At 44.0% G+C, this 14,953-nt stretch overlaps 1 protein-coding gene across 1 annotated transcript in view; it reads left to right on the forward strand.

The window, feature by feature from the left end:
- The window catches only part of CDH4 (cadherin 4), a 964,675-nt gene extending 951,722 nt beyond the window's left edge, over positions 1-12,953 (forward strand). Inside the window, exons 13-14 of the mRNA XM_069650710.1 lie at positions 5,115-5,279; positions 12,425-12,953. Coding sequence (XP_069506811.1) covers positions 5,115-5,279; positions 12,425-12,631 — 372 coding nt within the window. The 3' untranslated portion in view covers positions 12,632-12,953. The remainder of the gene's footprint in view (positions 1-5,114; positions 5,280-12,424) is intronic.
- Positions 12,954-14,953: the final 2,000 nt, after the last annotated feature.

Raw genomic sequence — 14,953 nt, forward strand, 5'->3', positions numbered from 1 at the left:
ATACGTCACTGCTTAGAGGTGTCGCAAGCGACACCTAAAAGCGCAAACTAAAAAACAGTTGTTGAAAGAAAGTGCAAACTGCAATTGTCGTCCGCTAGGATTGGCACCCATTAAGATGGCTCTGAGGCTACTAGACTGGGTCCTGTGCCGGCCCCCACAGGATTTTGCCAGGGACTCATTTTGGTCCAAAAACCACCAAGATGGGTTTAGGTGATAGGACTCTCAGGGTGGAGTTCTGACATCAGTTAAGGAGCATTCACAACGTGGTCTCCTAGAGTTTTTCTAACCTTATTTTACATATTATTTTTATTATAATGATGCTTTGGGGCTGGACAAGGTGAATAGATGTGATGTCTCTGTCTTGATTTATTTAGCTGCAAGGTATTACAAAGACAATGCATGGTTCAAAGTAATTCTGTCAGACACGTGTCTAACTGTGCTAGCTCTGCATGCGCAGCACACTCACAAATGCTGGCTGTGTATGCAGGCAGCACCGGACATTAGCTCAGAGGCAGTCATACCGAAAGAAGCATTGGCTGCTCTGGGCCCACATCTCTCTCCTTGAAAAAGAATAGAATTGTGCATTGATGGTGTGTCACACTGTGCTGAGCCTAGAAGGGGTGTCACGCTACCTTGCAAAGAATGTGTATGTCACTGAACTGAGCAGATGGTGTGTCAAACTAAATCATGCATAAGGTATGCATCATACTAAACTGTGCTTAGGTGTGTCAAACTGAGCTGTGTAGATAATGTGTGCCACTAATGTGTAACACTGTATTGCTCTTTGTAATGATATATTGGGAGATTATGCGTAACATAGGGAGTTCCTTCACCCCCAATTAAGAAAGCCCACACTACACCATTTATTTAGGATTCAATAGCCCTATGTTTGACTCTTATAGCGCCATGTAGATCCCTCCCCCTGTGCCAAGAATGAGCCAAGAAGCAGGCCAGGGCATAGAGAGAATATATATTTATTTATAGTATAAGGTGAATTAATAATTTCCTTTACTGGTTACACACGCCACTTTCTCTGTGGCACCAAACAAAACTTCAACAATAAACAGGTGAATAGTACTTGATACAGTTTAGATTGAAAACAAAGCACAGTTTCGGTTTTAAAAGCTTTGACATATTGTATGTATAAGGCTTGATACATGGGGTTTCTCTGCGCACTTACAAATGCTTGCAGTTTTGAATCACAGACTGTGATGATATTTTGTACTGATAGAATTTCTCTTTCTTCACCCCAAAAGCAATCCAAAAATCGTCCTACTAATAGGGCCACTTACTCCCTCTCAGGGGTGAGTGTACATTTTGCAATGGAGAATTACACTGGGTTTCACTTGTGAGAAACCTGAGGATATCCTCTTCTCAGGTGGCCAGGGAAAGGCCATCGTTTTTGGATCCTGACCCTGGGAGTTAAGATTCAAGGGAGGATCACCTGAGTGGAGGGTCCTGGGGGATTGGGGAGAGGACATCCACAGGCGAGACATGGTATCCCGCTTTTACCAACATCTCCCCCCCCTGCCTTTGTGGGCTGTTGCAAACCATCTCCCTCATTTCCCCTCATTTAAACCATTATAGTACTTGGACAAGGAAGAGACGACTAGGAGCAGTGAACACTAGCAAGTAATTTCACAACTCTAATACTGAGACGAGGAAGAGGCCTCCAGACTGTTGCAAGGGTCTGGCATGTCCTGAGTGCTCAACTAATTATGACCAGGCAATTGAAATTGTGGACTCACACCTGCAACTTGTCAAGTTGCAGGTGTATAAAAGGTGGAGGCGACAAGTGTGTAGAGACGACCATCAGGGCAAACGTCGGACCGATCGTTGCAGGCCTGAAGGGAGAATTCTGCGTACCAGGAGGCAGCCGAGGTGGGTCCTGCAGGAGAGACAGGATGCTGGCAAGCAACCCCAAGAAGCTGTGGTGCCTAGTGGCGGGCAAGCCGCGAGAAGGCCACAGAAGTAAGAGCTTCATTAGTTGGATAATATCGAGTGTCCCAATCCGTCGTGATTTTGAGATAAGATGGTTTCCAGTCCCATTAAAGAAATCATTTGGAATGAACTGTTAAGAAACCCAACGAAGTATAAAGTTGACCTGGAACTGTTTTTGAATATTGTGAGATTGAGACTATAAGTACAAGTTGGAAAGCTGAAGTCTTTGGAAAGGGAAACCTGAGACCTTAGAACTTTGGTGTTGTCTTGAGGATGAAAACCTCGAGACCCTTTTGAAACTGTATTGTCTTGAACTTGGGGAAGGGAACCCCAAGACTTTGTGGAACTGTCTTGAACTTGGGTAAGGGGAGTTGAAACAGAGCAAGTGCTTTTTAATTTATAAGCCACACCTTCAATTATTACAATCAGTAGATGCCAGTTTAGTGGTGCTAACCTTTTCATTGGAAGATTATCCTCTCTTCTTCCTCCCCAGAGCCAACCCTTCTCTGTGCTGATAGGCCCTTGGGGTCCCCTGATTGAAGTGAAGTGGAGAGTTGCTCACCTTGTATCATTTGCAATTTTTTTCATGACAACTTTTCCCCTCAAAATGTCCCTACAGGGGAAGTTTTAGTAACCTACTGACAGAAATGCCATACTATATAGATATTAATGTTTCCATACTCATGACAAATTGGTGGAGGTTACTTTCATTTCGGCAGGTTATTGCAATGGCGAGCTATGGTTTTTAGCCCTTTATGCAAAAACTAACATAGTTGGGAACATGAAACTTCCTAATCAGATATTTAATTTACTAAACCATTAACTCATTAGCTCCCTAACTTTCAGATTTCTAACATTTTCAGGGCAGCTAGAAACCCCTTTGAGGTTGTTCCAGGGCTATCAAAATTCAGATTCAGATACAAATGGCCTCACCACCTTGACAACAGCTTTAAACTGAGATCTGTCACAACTCTGTATGTATCACAGTCTCAAAGTTATTAAATAAAATGACATCTGTAATGTCAGTCAATGACTACATATTTTTACATATATTTTCAGTTTCGTTTTTGATTCTTGGTCTCATTTCCCCCAAAACATGTGATTCAGAGTATCTGAAATCTCTGGGCTGAATGTTGGTTTAGCCTGCAATAAAAATGCTCAATCGCTCTGGAGGAGCCAAAGCTGAGCTAATAGACACTACAGAGATGGTATCTATGTCACCAGATGGTCTCTGACATCAGGAGGCTGTGCTGGCATTTTCCCTCTGTCATTTCTATTTTGAGTTGACCACAATTCTGATCTAATAGTTTATATTTTTTGCCATTTTCACCCACCCAGGCCAGCCCTGTTTGGCCTGTCATAAATATCAAGCATGCAGAAGCTTCAAATAGATCTCCCTTCCCGATAAGGAGCACAGCAGACGGCCATGGTGGAAGACAGTTTGAATCTCTGTTTTGAAGTTAGCGCCACTGACCAGAATTCTGTACTTTACTTGTCACAATATCTTTTTTTAGACATGAGGCCTTCCTATTATTTTCAACATTTTTGCACATCACTGTTCACCTGATCATCATAATAGATTCGTTCTTGGCAACATTTTTCCTTTTTGTGAAATGCACATGCCTCTTGACATTGCAGTATCAGTGTCAGAGAACCCTTCTTTGCATGTAACATCAATTTCTTTATTTTGTTCTTGGACTTCTAAGTACATGCAAGGCCCTTTTAAATCAGTGTCTTTCTTTTTGCACAGCAGTAGTTTATTAATGGGGCAACAGAAATAAAATCCTGCTGTTCATTTTGTCATTTACCATGTGCATGTTCACCCTTAGCAACATTTTTAACTCCATGTATTGGACCTTCAGCTGCAAAATGCACTCGAATTCCCATTCGACATAATGTCAGTTCCTGTGTTGCTTCATTTTCAGGGTGCACAGCATTTTCATGTGTGGCAGTTTCAATGACAAATGCCACTTTTTGTCTCTCAACCAACAATCTGCCTTTTCCATCTTCACATAATCCCTGTGTCACCTTTCAGCAAGACACATATTTTCCATGATACACTGTTCATGGTGTCATTTTCAGCAAGGCACGCATTTTGCATTCACTAGGCCCCATTGCTGTGTTAAGGTTTGGGCAAGCATGTATATTCCAGTCTGTCTTTTCCCATTAGACTGATGTATCCCACAGTGGGGCCTTACCTGGCCTTTCCTTTTGTCATGCTGGGGCTGTCATTAAAGCCCACATCATAGATGATGTGCCACACTCATCAATACACGTCATTTATGTTACCTTGAGATGCGCAGATAACGTGTTTTGGAATTGGGCCCAGAGAGTTCTGCTCTCTAGTGTGTACATGTGTAAATGCATGTGTGCGCGTATGTCTTGGGGGGTCATTACGACCCTGGCGTTAAGGGTTTAACGGCGCCGTAAAAGATGTCGGTGCCTTTAAACCCTTAACGCCTGATTACGAGGTCCCTTTGCGGGACCCGACCCTAACGGCTGGTTTTACCAGCTGTTAAAGTAGGGTGCCGCAAAGGGACCTCGGTGCTAATTACCGTACTTAGCGCCTTCCCCAGTCCCATTGAGCCCTATGGGGCGAAAATGGGAATGGGGAAGGGCCATGGTGGAAAGGGGAAATACCGCCCCGCCAACCTTGGAATGGGGTGGTATTTCCCCATTCCACCATGGCGGACTCGTTACAACACCGGCACCAACCATGGTGCTAATAGCGCCATGGTTTAGCGCCGGGGTTGTAATGAGGGCCTTTGTGTGTGGGGGGTAGCAGGGAGGATGGAGTCGGGTTGTGGATAGGTGTGTAACTCTTAAACATACATATGACGGGTGTCACACTGAATTGTGCATGTAAGACACATCACCCACTGAATGGAAGGTTACACACAGTGAGGCATGCGAAACTGCACTAAGGTGTGTGATGCAAAGCTGTGCATAGGAATGTCCTACTGGAGTATTTGTAATTGTATCACTGAAAAAGAATGTGTCCCACATTTAACTGCGCATAGACGGCGTGGCACGCTGCAGTCCCCTGACCACAACAGAATGAAACACCCACAAGCACCTTTGAGAAAAAAAAATCATTAAAAATTAAACACAGTTTTCGATTTGAAAAAGTGAAGCTCCTTCGTGATTCAATCTCTCCCTCTCACTTTTTACAGGATTATGACCTCAGCCAACTTCAGCAGCCAGAGACGATGGATCACGTGTTGAACAAAGCCAATGGGGTCCGACGGGTGGATGAAAGGCCCATCGCTTCTGAGCCGCAGTATCCAGTGAGGCCAGTGGTCCCACATCCAGGGGACATCGGGGACTTTATTAATGAGGTACGACATTGCAGGCTTCACTAACATAGGGACTGTATGTGATGTGCTGCGTGGTACGCCACACGTAACGTCATAAAGGTACTGTTCCATAGGGAACTCTTTAAAGAAGGGATTCACCTGGGACCTTATCAATGAGGTATGCCATATGGGAGTATTCTTTTCATTCTATGACACTGGGAACTTTATCAATGAGATGTTTAATTGGGAATATTTTTAGTGTGACGTGCAATCAGACTTCATCAGTGATGTACTTTATTTGGGAACTTTTCTAGCATAGCATGCTATGGGGACTTTAACAATGAGGTATGCCAGCTGGAATCTTTCTTAGCATGGCATGCCATCAGGGACTTTATCAATGGGGTATGCCAGCTGGGAAGATTCTTAGCATGGCATGCTATTGGGACTTTATCAATGGGGTATGCCACCTGGAAACTTTCTTAGCATGGCATACCATCAGGGACTTTATCAATGGGGTATGCCAGCTGGGAAGATTTTTAGCATGGCATGCCATTGGGGACTTGATCAATGAGGTATGTCAGCTGGAATCTTTCTTAGCATGGCATGCCATCAGGGACTTTATCAATGGGGTATGCCAGCTGGGAAGATTCTTAGCATGGCATGCCATTGGGGACTTGATCAATGAGGTATGCCACCTGGAATCTTTCTTAGCATGGTATGCCATCAGGGACTTGATCAATGGGGTATGCCACCTGGAACCTTTCTTAGCATGGCATGCCATCAGGGACTTTATCAATTGGGTATGCCATCTGGAAACTTTCCTAGCATGGCATGCCATTGGGGACTTTATCAATAAAGTATGCCATTTGGGCACTTTCTTAATGTGGTATGCCATGGAGGCTTTTATCAACAAGGCATGCCATTGGGAAGTTTCTTAGAGTGGCATGCTAATAGGGACTATATCAATGAGGTGCACTATCAGGAATATTATCAATGAGGTATGTCATTTCAGAACTTTATTTGCATGCTTTGCCATTGGGGACTTTGTCAATGGGGAATACCATTGGGAGCTTTCTTTGCGTGCTTTGCTTCAGGAACCTTATCAATTAGGCATGCCATTGTGTTTTATTTATTGAACTATTCCACTCTGACCCTTTAATGAGGTATGCCTTTGAGGACATTATTAATGATTATGTCACTGTGGATTTTATGAACAAAGTATGCAATGCAGAAAAAACTTTACTAATGCAATGTGTCATTGGGGACCCTAAAATTGAGGCATGCTTTTTTGGACCTGTATGGCCTTTGGGACTCTGTTAATGATGTATGCCACTGTGGACTTCATTAGGAAATATACTTAATTATCAGGATATTCCATTGCAGACATAGTGAATGAGCTATTCCTTGCTAGACTTTATTAACACGGTGTGCATTGAGGTCTTCGCTGATGGGGTGTTCCATCAGGGGATGTGTACACATATTTTAACATTGGGGCTTCACTAACCAGGTACCACAGGGTTGTATTAATGGGCTGTTCCATCAGTAACGTTATCATTAAGTTAGCCCACCTGGGCTCTAGTTATTTTGGTCTTCCATTGGGGACTTTACACCCTTGGCATGCCATCAGGGACATTGTTGATGTGGTATGCCATTGGGAATTTCATTCATTATTTATGTTATCAAGAAATGAATAAGGCTTTTGGGGATGCAATTCAAGTTATGCCACGTGGGACCTTATTAGCGAGGCATGCGTGTCATTGCATCTGTACATCCTGCCTTTTAGTGGTCCTTGCGCAAAGTAGCAGAGCCCTGCCCTCCTGCACAGGATCAGTAGATGTGGCCCCAGCACCATGCCTTCTTGAGCAAGAATTGCATATGGGGCAACCCACACTAAGCCCTTTTACCCAGTAGCAGTATGATATGATATGATAGGTTATTTATAATGCGCTTAATACCCAGAGGTTTCTAAGCGCGGACCCGGGGATCAAACCTATGTTGCTCTGCGTCGTCTTGCTTCCAAGGCGAGCATGTTGCCGCTAAGCTAACCTCCCGAGCCAATATGTGGCCTGCTCTACCATACCCCCTACACAGGAACAATTTAGGTGACAGCCAGCGCCATGACCTCTTACACAGGACCAAATATGTAACCTCTCATGCCATGCTCCCCCGGACAGGGAAATGTGTGGCTGACTGTGCCATGTCCTCGTACACAGGAGCAGTATATGTGGCCTCCATTCCCGTGCCCACTTAAATGGGAGCTGTGCATACAAAACTCCCAGCACCATTCCCACTTAGACAGGGGCAGCATATGTGACTCCCAGCGCTGTGCCCTCTTTTGCCTGCACATGTGTATTTGTGACCTCTGCCACCCTTGCCCCTTTGCACTCCAGCTGTACAAGTGAGCCTTTGGCCTTCACTACCCCACCAAATTAAACCACTTTTAAGAGTGTGTCAATGACCACTGGAGCCATATCTCTGGCACTGGTCGTCCATATCAATCTCTTGCTGATGAGCTCAACATATTGTTTGTGTCATCCCTGCTCCCATAGCTCTGAGTGTAAGTGGGCATGGTCCCAAAGGTCACAAACATACATGTGCCACTCCATTGCAAGTGGTTAACCCACCAGGGTTCATAAGCAAACATGTTCATGCAGCCTTCAAGATGTTTTCCTTCGACTCCCACGAGCCATAAACAGCATAGTCAATTGTGAGAGATCATGGGAATGTTAGACCGAACATCGTCGCCTGCCTAGCACTGGTCTATTGCAGTGCCAGCCCCAGGTCTCCCAACGCCCTGTGCAAGATTTCTGTGTGTGCCCACCCCCACCATTCTGGCCCACACGCCCATAATAGACCCAGAATAAAAATGCAATGCCACAATAAAAAACAACGAGACTGGCTACATTAAAATGCCAGTCTAGCCACATAATAACACAACAGGCTTGCTTTATCATAGATTCCCTAAAAAATGTCACGCCACAGTAGAAAATGGCAAGACTGGCTGCACTAAAATGCCAGTCTAGCCACATAATAGCACATAACATGCTTGCTTTATCGAGGATGGATGGCCATTAAAAAAGTGCAGTGTCATTATGCCACCTCACTCCCCATGATTCAAAATGAGTTCCTCCGCAGGCGGCCAAACACAAGCACATGCGTGCACCCATTCACACAAAATTCACTCTGTCATTTACTCAAACCATTCACACGCACACCCAGCCCCCCATACACCATAGACACACTCATTCATACACACATTACATAACACACGCTGGCATGCACACACATACATAATAAACGTGCAGCACGAACACACACAAACATGTTTTTTTCTTATGTGCTCCAGACCCGAATTCTTCTTCCCCAGGAAGGCCTCTGCTCTGGCAGCCGACTCCCATGCACCATCCTCCACTACACAGACAGGAACCAAGAAGCAGGGAGAGGTTCCTGTTTTACTGTTATGCGCAGTTGGGCAGTTGGGCCAGACGGAAGGTAACACCCTAGCTGCAGTGTGGCGCTGCAGAGCACCTCACTGCATCTAGAATGTTACTTTCTGAAATCTGAGCACATGCACTCCGACTTCAGCACAGGGTCAGCTTAAGGAGCGAAGCAGTGAGCCCCCGGGCATCCTTTATTATTTGCGTCCCTGTCCGGCTGCACATTTCGATCGACCCTTAACCAGGCCCTGGTCTAAAGGAAGGGTAACCATGCTCTCTTTAGTTGGACCTTCTTGCTCATGCGTGTTTGTAACTTCTGATACCCAGGCCAGTTACACCGTTCCTGCACATATGTGTTTGAGACCTCTAGTACCATGCCCACTGCCACGGCTGCTTTGCGTCCTACATCCATGACCCTAGGCAAAGGGATGCTTCACATTGCCAAGAGTGGATGCTCTACGCCCCTTGCTATTTGTCAGTTAGTTTCTATTGTCAGTTAGTTTCAATAGTCTGTATATGTTGCCATGTCCACAACTTCAGAGAATCAAGAACGTATCCATCATTTCACTAAGAGAAAGTTTATGGAACGTTGAAACACCTTTAATGCTGGGCCGATGCAAAAGGGGAGAAATAGAAAGCATTGATGCCTCTTTACTGATAAGAGGTAGAAAATAAGCACGTCCCAAAGCTGTGCCTTTTCCACAGACCTGTGAAGCAGGAGACTGGGTAAAAAACCTAGCCAGACAGCCTCTCTCTGTTGATCCCAACATGGGTTGTAGAATTATGACAAAACGTCGGAAAGCTTCATATCTGTGGTTGCTCAATGCATAAATGAAGTATCCAAAAACGTACAAATCTTCAAAAGAAATGAGCCTTTGTTGTGTTTCAAAATCAATGGTTTATAAAAGGAATTATCTCAAAGAAAAGTCACTAATGGTTTCTTAGTGAGGAGTCTGCTAACACGTCTTTCATGGAAACAGACTCAATATGCCAATGCATTTTGGAGATTCATCTCCTTCGTCAGGGCCAGTCTATTACATTGCAAATAAATTGAATACACGAAAACTAAAAAATAACACATCAATATGATAAATGGTAAAGGAAATGGTAACATACCGAACATGGACAGTTTCAGTTATGCGTTGAGTGCCGGAAAGAAAAGAGGTAAAAGGGTGTAAGAAACAAATCAAATGCATATTGTTGTGCAAAGGAAGGAGATTGTATTTCTTTTACCTGTGGCGTGTAAAAGCCTTATGTTGAACAGGTGAAGACCTGTAGCCATGCGTGTATCAATGAGGAGCGCTCGTAGTGAACACTCGAGGGTAAACAGGGCAGAAAATCCTGCCGTTCTACAGATGAATATGAAAACAGGAAAGTAGTCAGTTACAAGAATCATGGGCAAGTGCCTAGTTGAGGATCAATACGTTTCAGGCGTACCTTGCAAGAAAAGATGTCTCTGTCAGATATCCTATCCAGGGCAGACGCGTGAGCGTAGCCGTGGATTGCCTTGTTTAACCGTTGCTAACGCAACGGTACTCTTTAATACCACGTGACTGCATCGCGTTTGGAAATGGCGCGATGCAGAGTCTGAAAAGAAAAGCTGCTAATGCGGACACCGGGTGTTAATAAGAAAAAACGAACATTTATGTGAATGTCTGCTATCTTGTTACAAATGATGGTGGGTGTGTGAGAAAAAAAGAAAAGATAGAAGAAAGCATAGAAATAGAACAAACACATAACTTGAGGATATACGATGAAAATGTATATATAAAAGCAAATGACAGTTACTTCCAATATTAACAAAACTAAACAGTATCTGCAAAATATTCATACTATGCTCCCATAAAATGCTGATGGGGAATTAAACACATAAAGAACTATGTCATGATGTTGGAATGGGCACCGATGTCACGGGCGGTGCCACCCATGGGGGGCACCTTGGGTCCCAGACAGAAGGTCCGAGATTTGCGACAATGGTGCTATTAATACCGCTTTGCTAATAGTATGAAAGGTCTTATATGCAGAGACACCTCTCAAGGGGAGTGGTGTGAAAACAAATTGTTGGGAGACACAATATTAGATACTAATGATAAAGATGCTAAAAAGTTCGCATAATGGAAGTCAATTGTTGACCATATATGAAAGTTAGTCCATATGGTATCCTGATGTACCAATATAGTCGCAAAAGAACCGAAATGCAACATGGATCAAAACAGTATACTTGAGAGTACAACAAGCACAACTCTACATTTCAAATGAAACAATGGTAATTAATCTCCTTGTTAAAACCGTTTGGAGTCAGGCTGCCCAGTTTATCGATCCAAAAAGTTTCTCTTCTGTTGAGCCGTAAGCCCAAGTCTTCGTGTGGTTCATTTTTAGACAAAACCTCTAAGATCAGAAACCTGACTTGTGTTAAGTTGTGGCCCTTTTCGGCCCAATGGCGAGCCACTGCAGAGTTAGTGTTTGCATTGCGAATGCAAGAGCGGTGTTCATTCCAACGTGTTTTGGCTGTTCTAGTGGATTGCCCCACATAGTATTTCCCACATGGGCACTTGATGCCATAGATGATGTTGGCGCTATCGCAAGTGCCAAAAGTTTTGAGGAAAATCTTCTTGCCTGTGCATGGATGATATATGACATTGCCTTTTCTTTCCGGCACTCAACGCCTAACTGAAACTGTCCACGTTCGGTATGTTACCATTTCCTTTACCATTTATCATATTGATGTGTTATTTTTTAGTTTTCGTGTATTCAATTTATTTGCAATGTAATAGACTGGCCCTGACGAAGGAGATGAATCTCCGAAATGCATTGGCATATTGAGTCTGTTTCACATAAAAGACCTGTTAGCCGCCTCCTCACTAAGAAACCATTAGTGACTTTTCTTTGAGATAATTCCTTTTATAAACCATTGATTTTGAAACACAACAAAGACTCATTTCTTTTGAAGATTTGTACTTTTTTGGATACTCCATTTATGCATTGAGCAACCACAGATATGAAGCTTTCTGAAGTTTTGTTATAATTCTACAATCCAGGTTGGGATCAACAGAGAGCGGCTGTTTGGCCTGCTTCACATGTGTTTTTCAGAGTCAGGGTGTCTCCAGACTTGTCACAGCCAGCTCCTGAACATTTTTCTATTTTATTCAAAACCAGAGAATTTGTTCTTTACTCTTACTATTGAATTTAGTGTGGATTCTACAAAGTGGTGGCCACTTTATTGTGCTTTGCTCCTGTTCCACAGGAACCTCCAGGTGGCTGCCCACCTGGAGGCCTTGTGGGCCAGGACCCTTGGGTTTCTGGGACTAGATGGCGGTTCAGGACTTACTACCCTGCCCAAATTAGGACTTTGGGCAAAACAGGACCACCGATTGAGAGCATTCATAGGCATCCTAGGGGCGCTCACTAATGCCCACAGTGAGGCTTATATACACATTTCAAACGGAGAATACCACTTCCTGCTTAAAGGGAGATATATCTATTATTGTTGATGAAATGCAGATTCGTCCCTGGGGGATCCACCCACCTGGTGAGAAGGTTACCCACAGATCCCTGCACCAGGCGCATTTAGCCTACTTCTGTCTTTTAATGATGAATCTGTTTCTTTTCTCTGTTTTTTATAAGATGTAATATTGTAAAGGTATGTAATGTACCATAAACAATAAAAACATACAATGACACCTGTGTCTTGACATACGCGGCATGCTAAGGCTCCTGGGCCTCTGCTAACACTGTCTTTTGTACTCGCAGGGCCTAAGAGCGGCGGATAATGACCCTACGGCGCCGCCGTACGACTCGCTGCTGGTCTTCGACTACGAAGGGAGTGGATCCACTGCGGGCTCCGTGAGCTCCCTCAACTCCTCCAGCTCCGGCGACCAGGACTACGACTTCTTGAACGAGTGGGGACCCCGATTTAAGAAACTGGCGGACATGTATGGTGGCGGGGATGCTGACTAGCACCCCACACTGACGCACCTCGACTAGCGTTCCCCACCTGACCAAACAGGAACAACAGGATAAGAGACTTGTACAAAGCGCCAGCGCCCTGCTGACTGTATTATTTTTAGTGGTGTTCGGAATCGCTGAGTAGATCAATTTGACCCCATTCTTTTCAGTTCCTTCTTGGACCATTGAGCTGTCTGGCATGAATGCTTCTTGTCTCTGCTGCCTTTCAGATTTTTATTTTTCACTTTGATTTTTTGTTACCATTTTTGTCCTATTTTGTTTTATCGGTGCCAGCAGGGAACTCGCTTGTTTTATCCGCATTGCAACTTAAAAAGAGTGGCAGGCACTCTTGTCTTAACTTGAATTTTTCTTAGAACAGAAAGCACCGTTTATAAAAAAAAAAAGAAAAAGAAAAAAAACTAAAGAAAAGAAACAGAAAAAAACAGAAACAAAAAAAGTCTTTTTTTGGAAAAGTGCCTTTTGGTACGTGTATCAGAGTCCCTCAATCTCAGGAGTGATCAAGAAACCACACAACAACGACAAAAAACAAATATTCTATAATGTATGTTTGGCCAACCCTAAATCGGAGTCAGATCAAAGGGGGAGGGAACAGTGTACTATTAATATTATTTTGAAGGGATTCTTTTTTAAAGTGGACTTTCTGCTTCTTGAAAAATTGATAAATGTTGGCACAGTGCCGGTGAGTTTTGAAACTTGTTAGGGGAATCTATTTTGTGATCATTGATAAATATTTGATGGCCATGGAAAGATGTTTAAATAGGTCAAAATTAAATTGCTGTTCCATCAAAAGCATTGTGGATCTGCTGGAAAGTCTGGTCAATATAAAGCATTGGCAGCCTGGATGAGTAGCTACAGAAATGTCCCACTCAAGCACCACATTCGCATTGTGAGTACCGAACTGTCCTTGAAAGAATGCGTTCCCACAGTCAGATCCCAGCTAGTATTTGCCCATTAATACAGGTCTCTTGATTAATGCAATGTATCACTTGGCAGAAGTGCTGCCCAGGGTACCTTGCCTCATCTTTGTCCATCGCAAACACCTGCTATGCAGCGATTGGCTCTTACACACATGGCTCAAAATTCCATTTGGCTTGGGTTAAAGCATTTGTTAAAGCATTTGTTGGACTCGGTCCTCCTAGAGGCTGTGGCAATGGTGTGTTAGTCTCAGATTCTCCCAATTGTTTTGTTTTTTCACATTGTGCCCTGGTGAAGATCAGTGGAAACTTGCAGACGTAGAGCATGCATCACCTCTGAAAGGATGCACGTTTCTGCTTCCCAAGAGAATCCAATAAGTTATGCAAAGCGGGGTATGCTTGTATCTGTCTTCCCACTGTCTGTCAATCAATTGTGCAATGAGGCTCAGCTTCGACTAATTGCGATCGCTGGCTTGCTCCCTTTTAAGCCGCTTGTTAGCCACCCCTTACTTTCGAGGAAGATGGTACATTCCAAGACTTGGTTAAATTGCAGGTGACAGCAGCACTCAGGGAAGAGGATTTAATGATGTTTGATTCATGCTAATTAATGCACAGTTAAGTAACTGTAGTGGGTGTGCTGAATTTTGAAACAACATATGTTTTAGTCAAGGCCTAGGTCTGGTCTGTTCACTGCTGAGCAGATAATTAAACAAGAAGATGTATGGGCTGGAATTCAATGTTTTAACACAAAAGAACATAAGCAGTCGCAGCCTGCTCCCCAGCTCTCATCTGCCCATTGCTCAATACCTGCCAGTAGGGGTAATCCGCCCCCGTGGGGCTGGACAGGCCGCTGCATGTCAGTCATTGGCAGCATTGGTCGCACAGTGCCCGTGGTTCGACATAGTAGGGTGCCGTCAGGTTATGCAGCCATTGAGGGGTATGTCCGGCCTACTGCGCAGACTTGTGCACATGCCACCGACTTCCTGCGGCACAGATGTAGTAGTAGGGCGATCCATTGCTAGCTGTCGCCCAGTGTTGGCCAGAAACTGTCTATTCCAGTCCAGTGTAATCCCAAGAGTGGTAGAGCAATAGGGGTGTTGGCTAGATTCTACGGTTTTGGGGGGATCAAAAAATCGTAATCTGGGATGTAGGGTTGGTTCTGGGTAGCCAGCATATTGCCGTACACAGCCACCATATACTCTGTTCATCATAAACACATTCCAATCCCACTCTAGGACTAGTCTCTCCAGGTGACTATTGATAACCTGACTAGTGATTCCATTCTTAGAGGAATAGCTCTGCGGTATCTTACTTTTAGGACAATTTGTGCATGGTAGTGGTCTCTCAACAGTCATTGTGTGGAAGCTGCACACCCCAATCATTTGCTTTTAAGGCAATG

This window comes from Ambystoma mexicanum, chromosome 3p (assembly GCF_040938575.1).
Source record: "Ambystoma mexicanum isolate Mex_15411 chromosome 3p, UKY_AmexF1_1, whole genome shotgun sequence".
Taxonomy (NCBI): Eukaryota; Metazoa; Chordata; class Amphibia; order Caudata; family Ambystomatidae; genus Ambystoma; species Ambystoma mexicanum.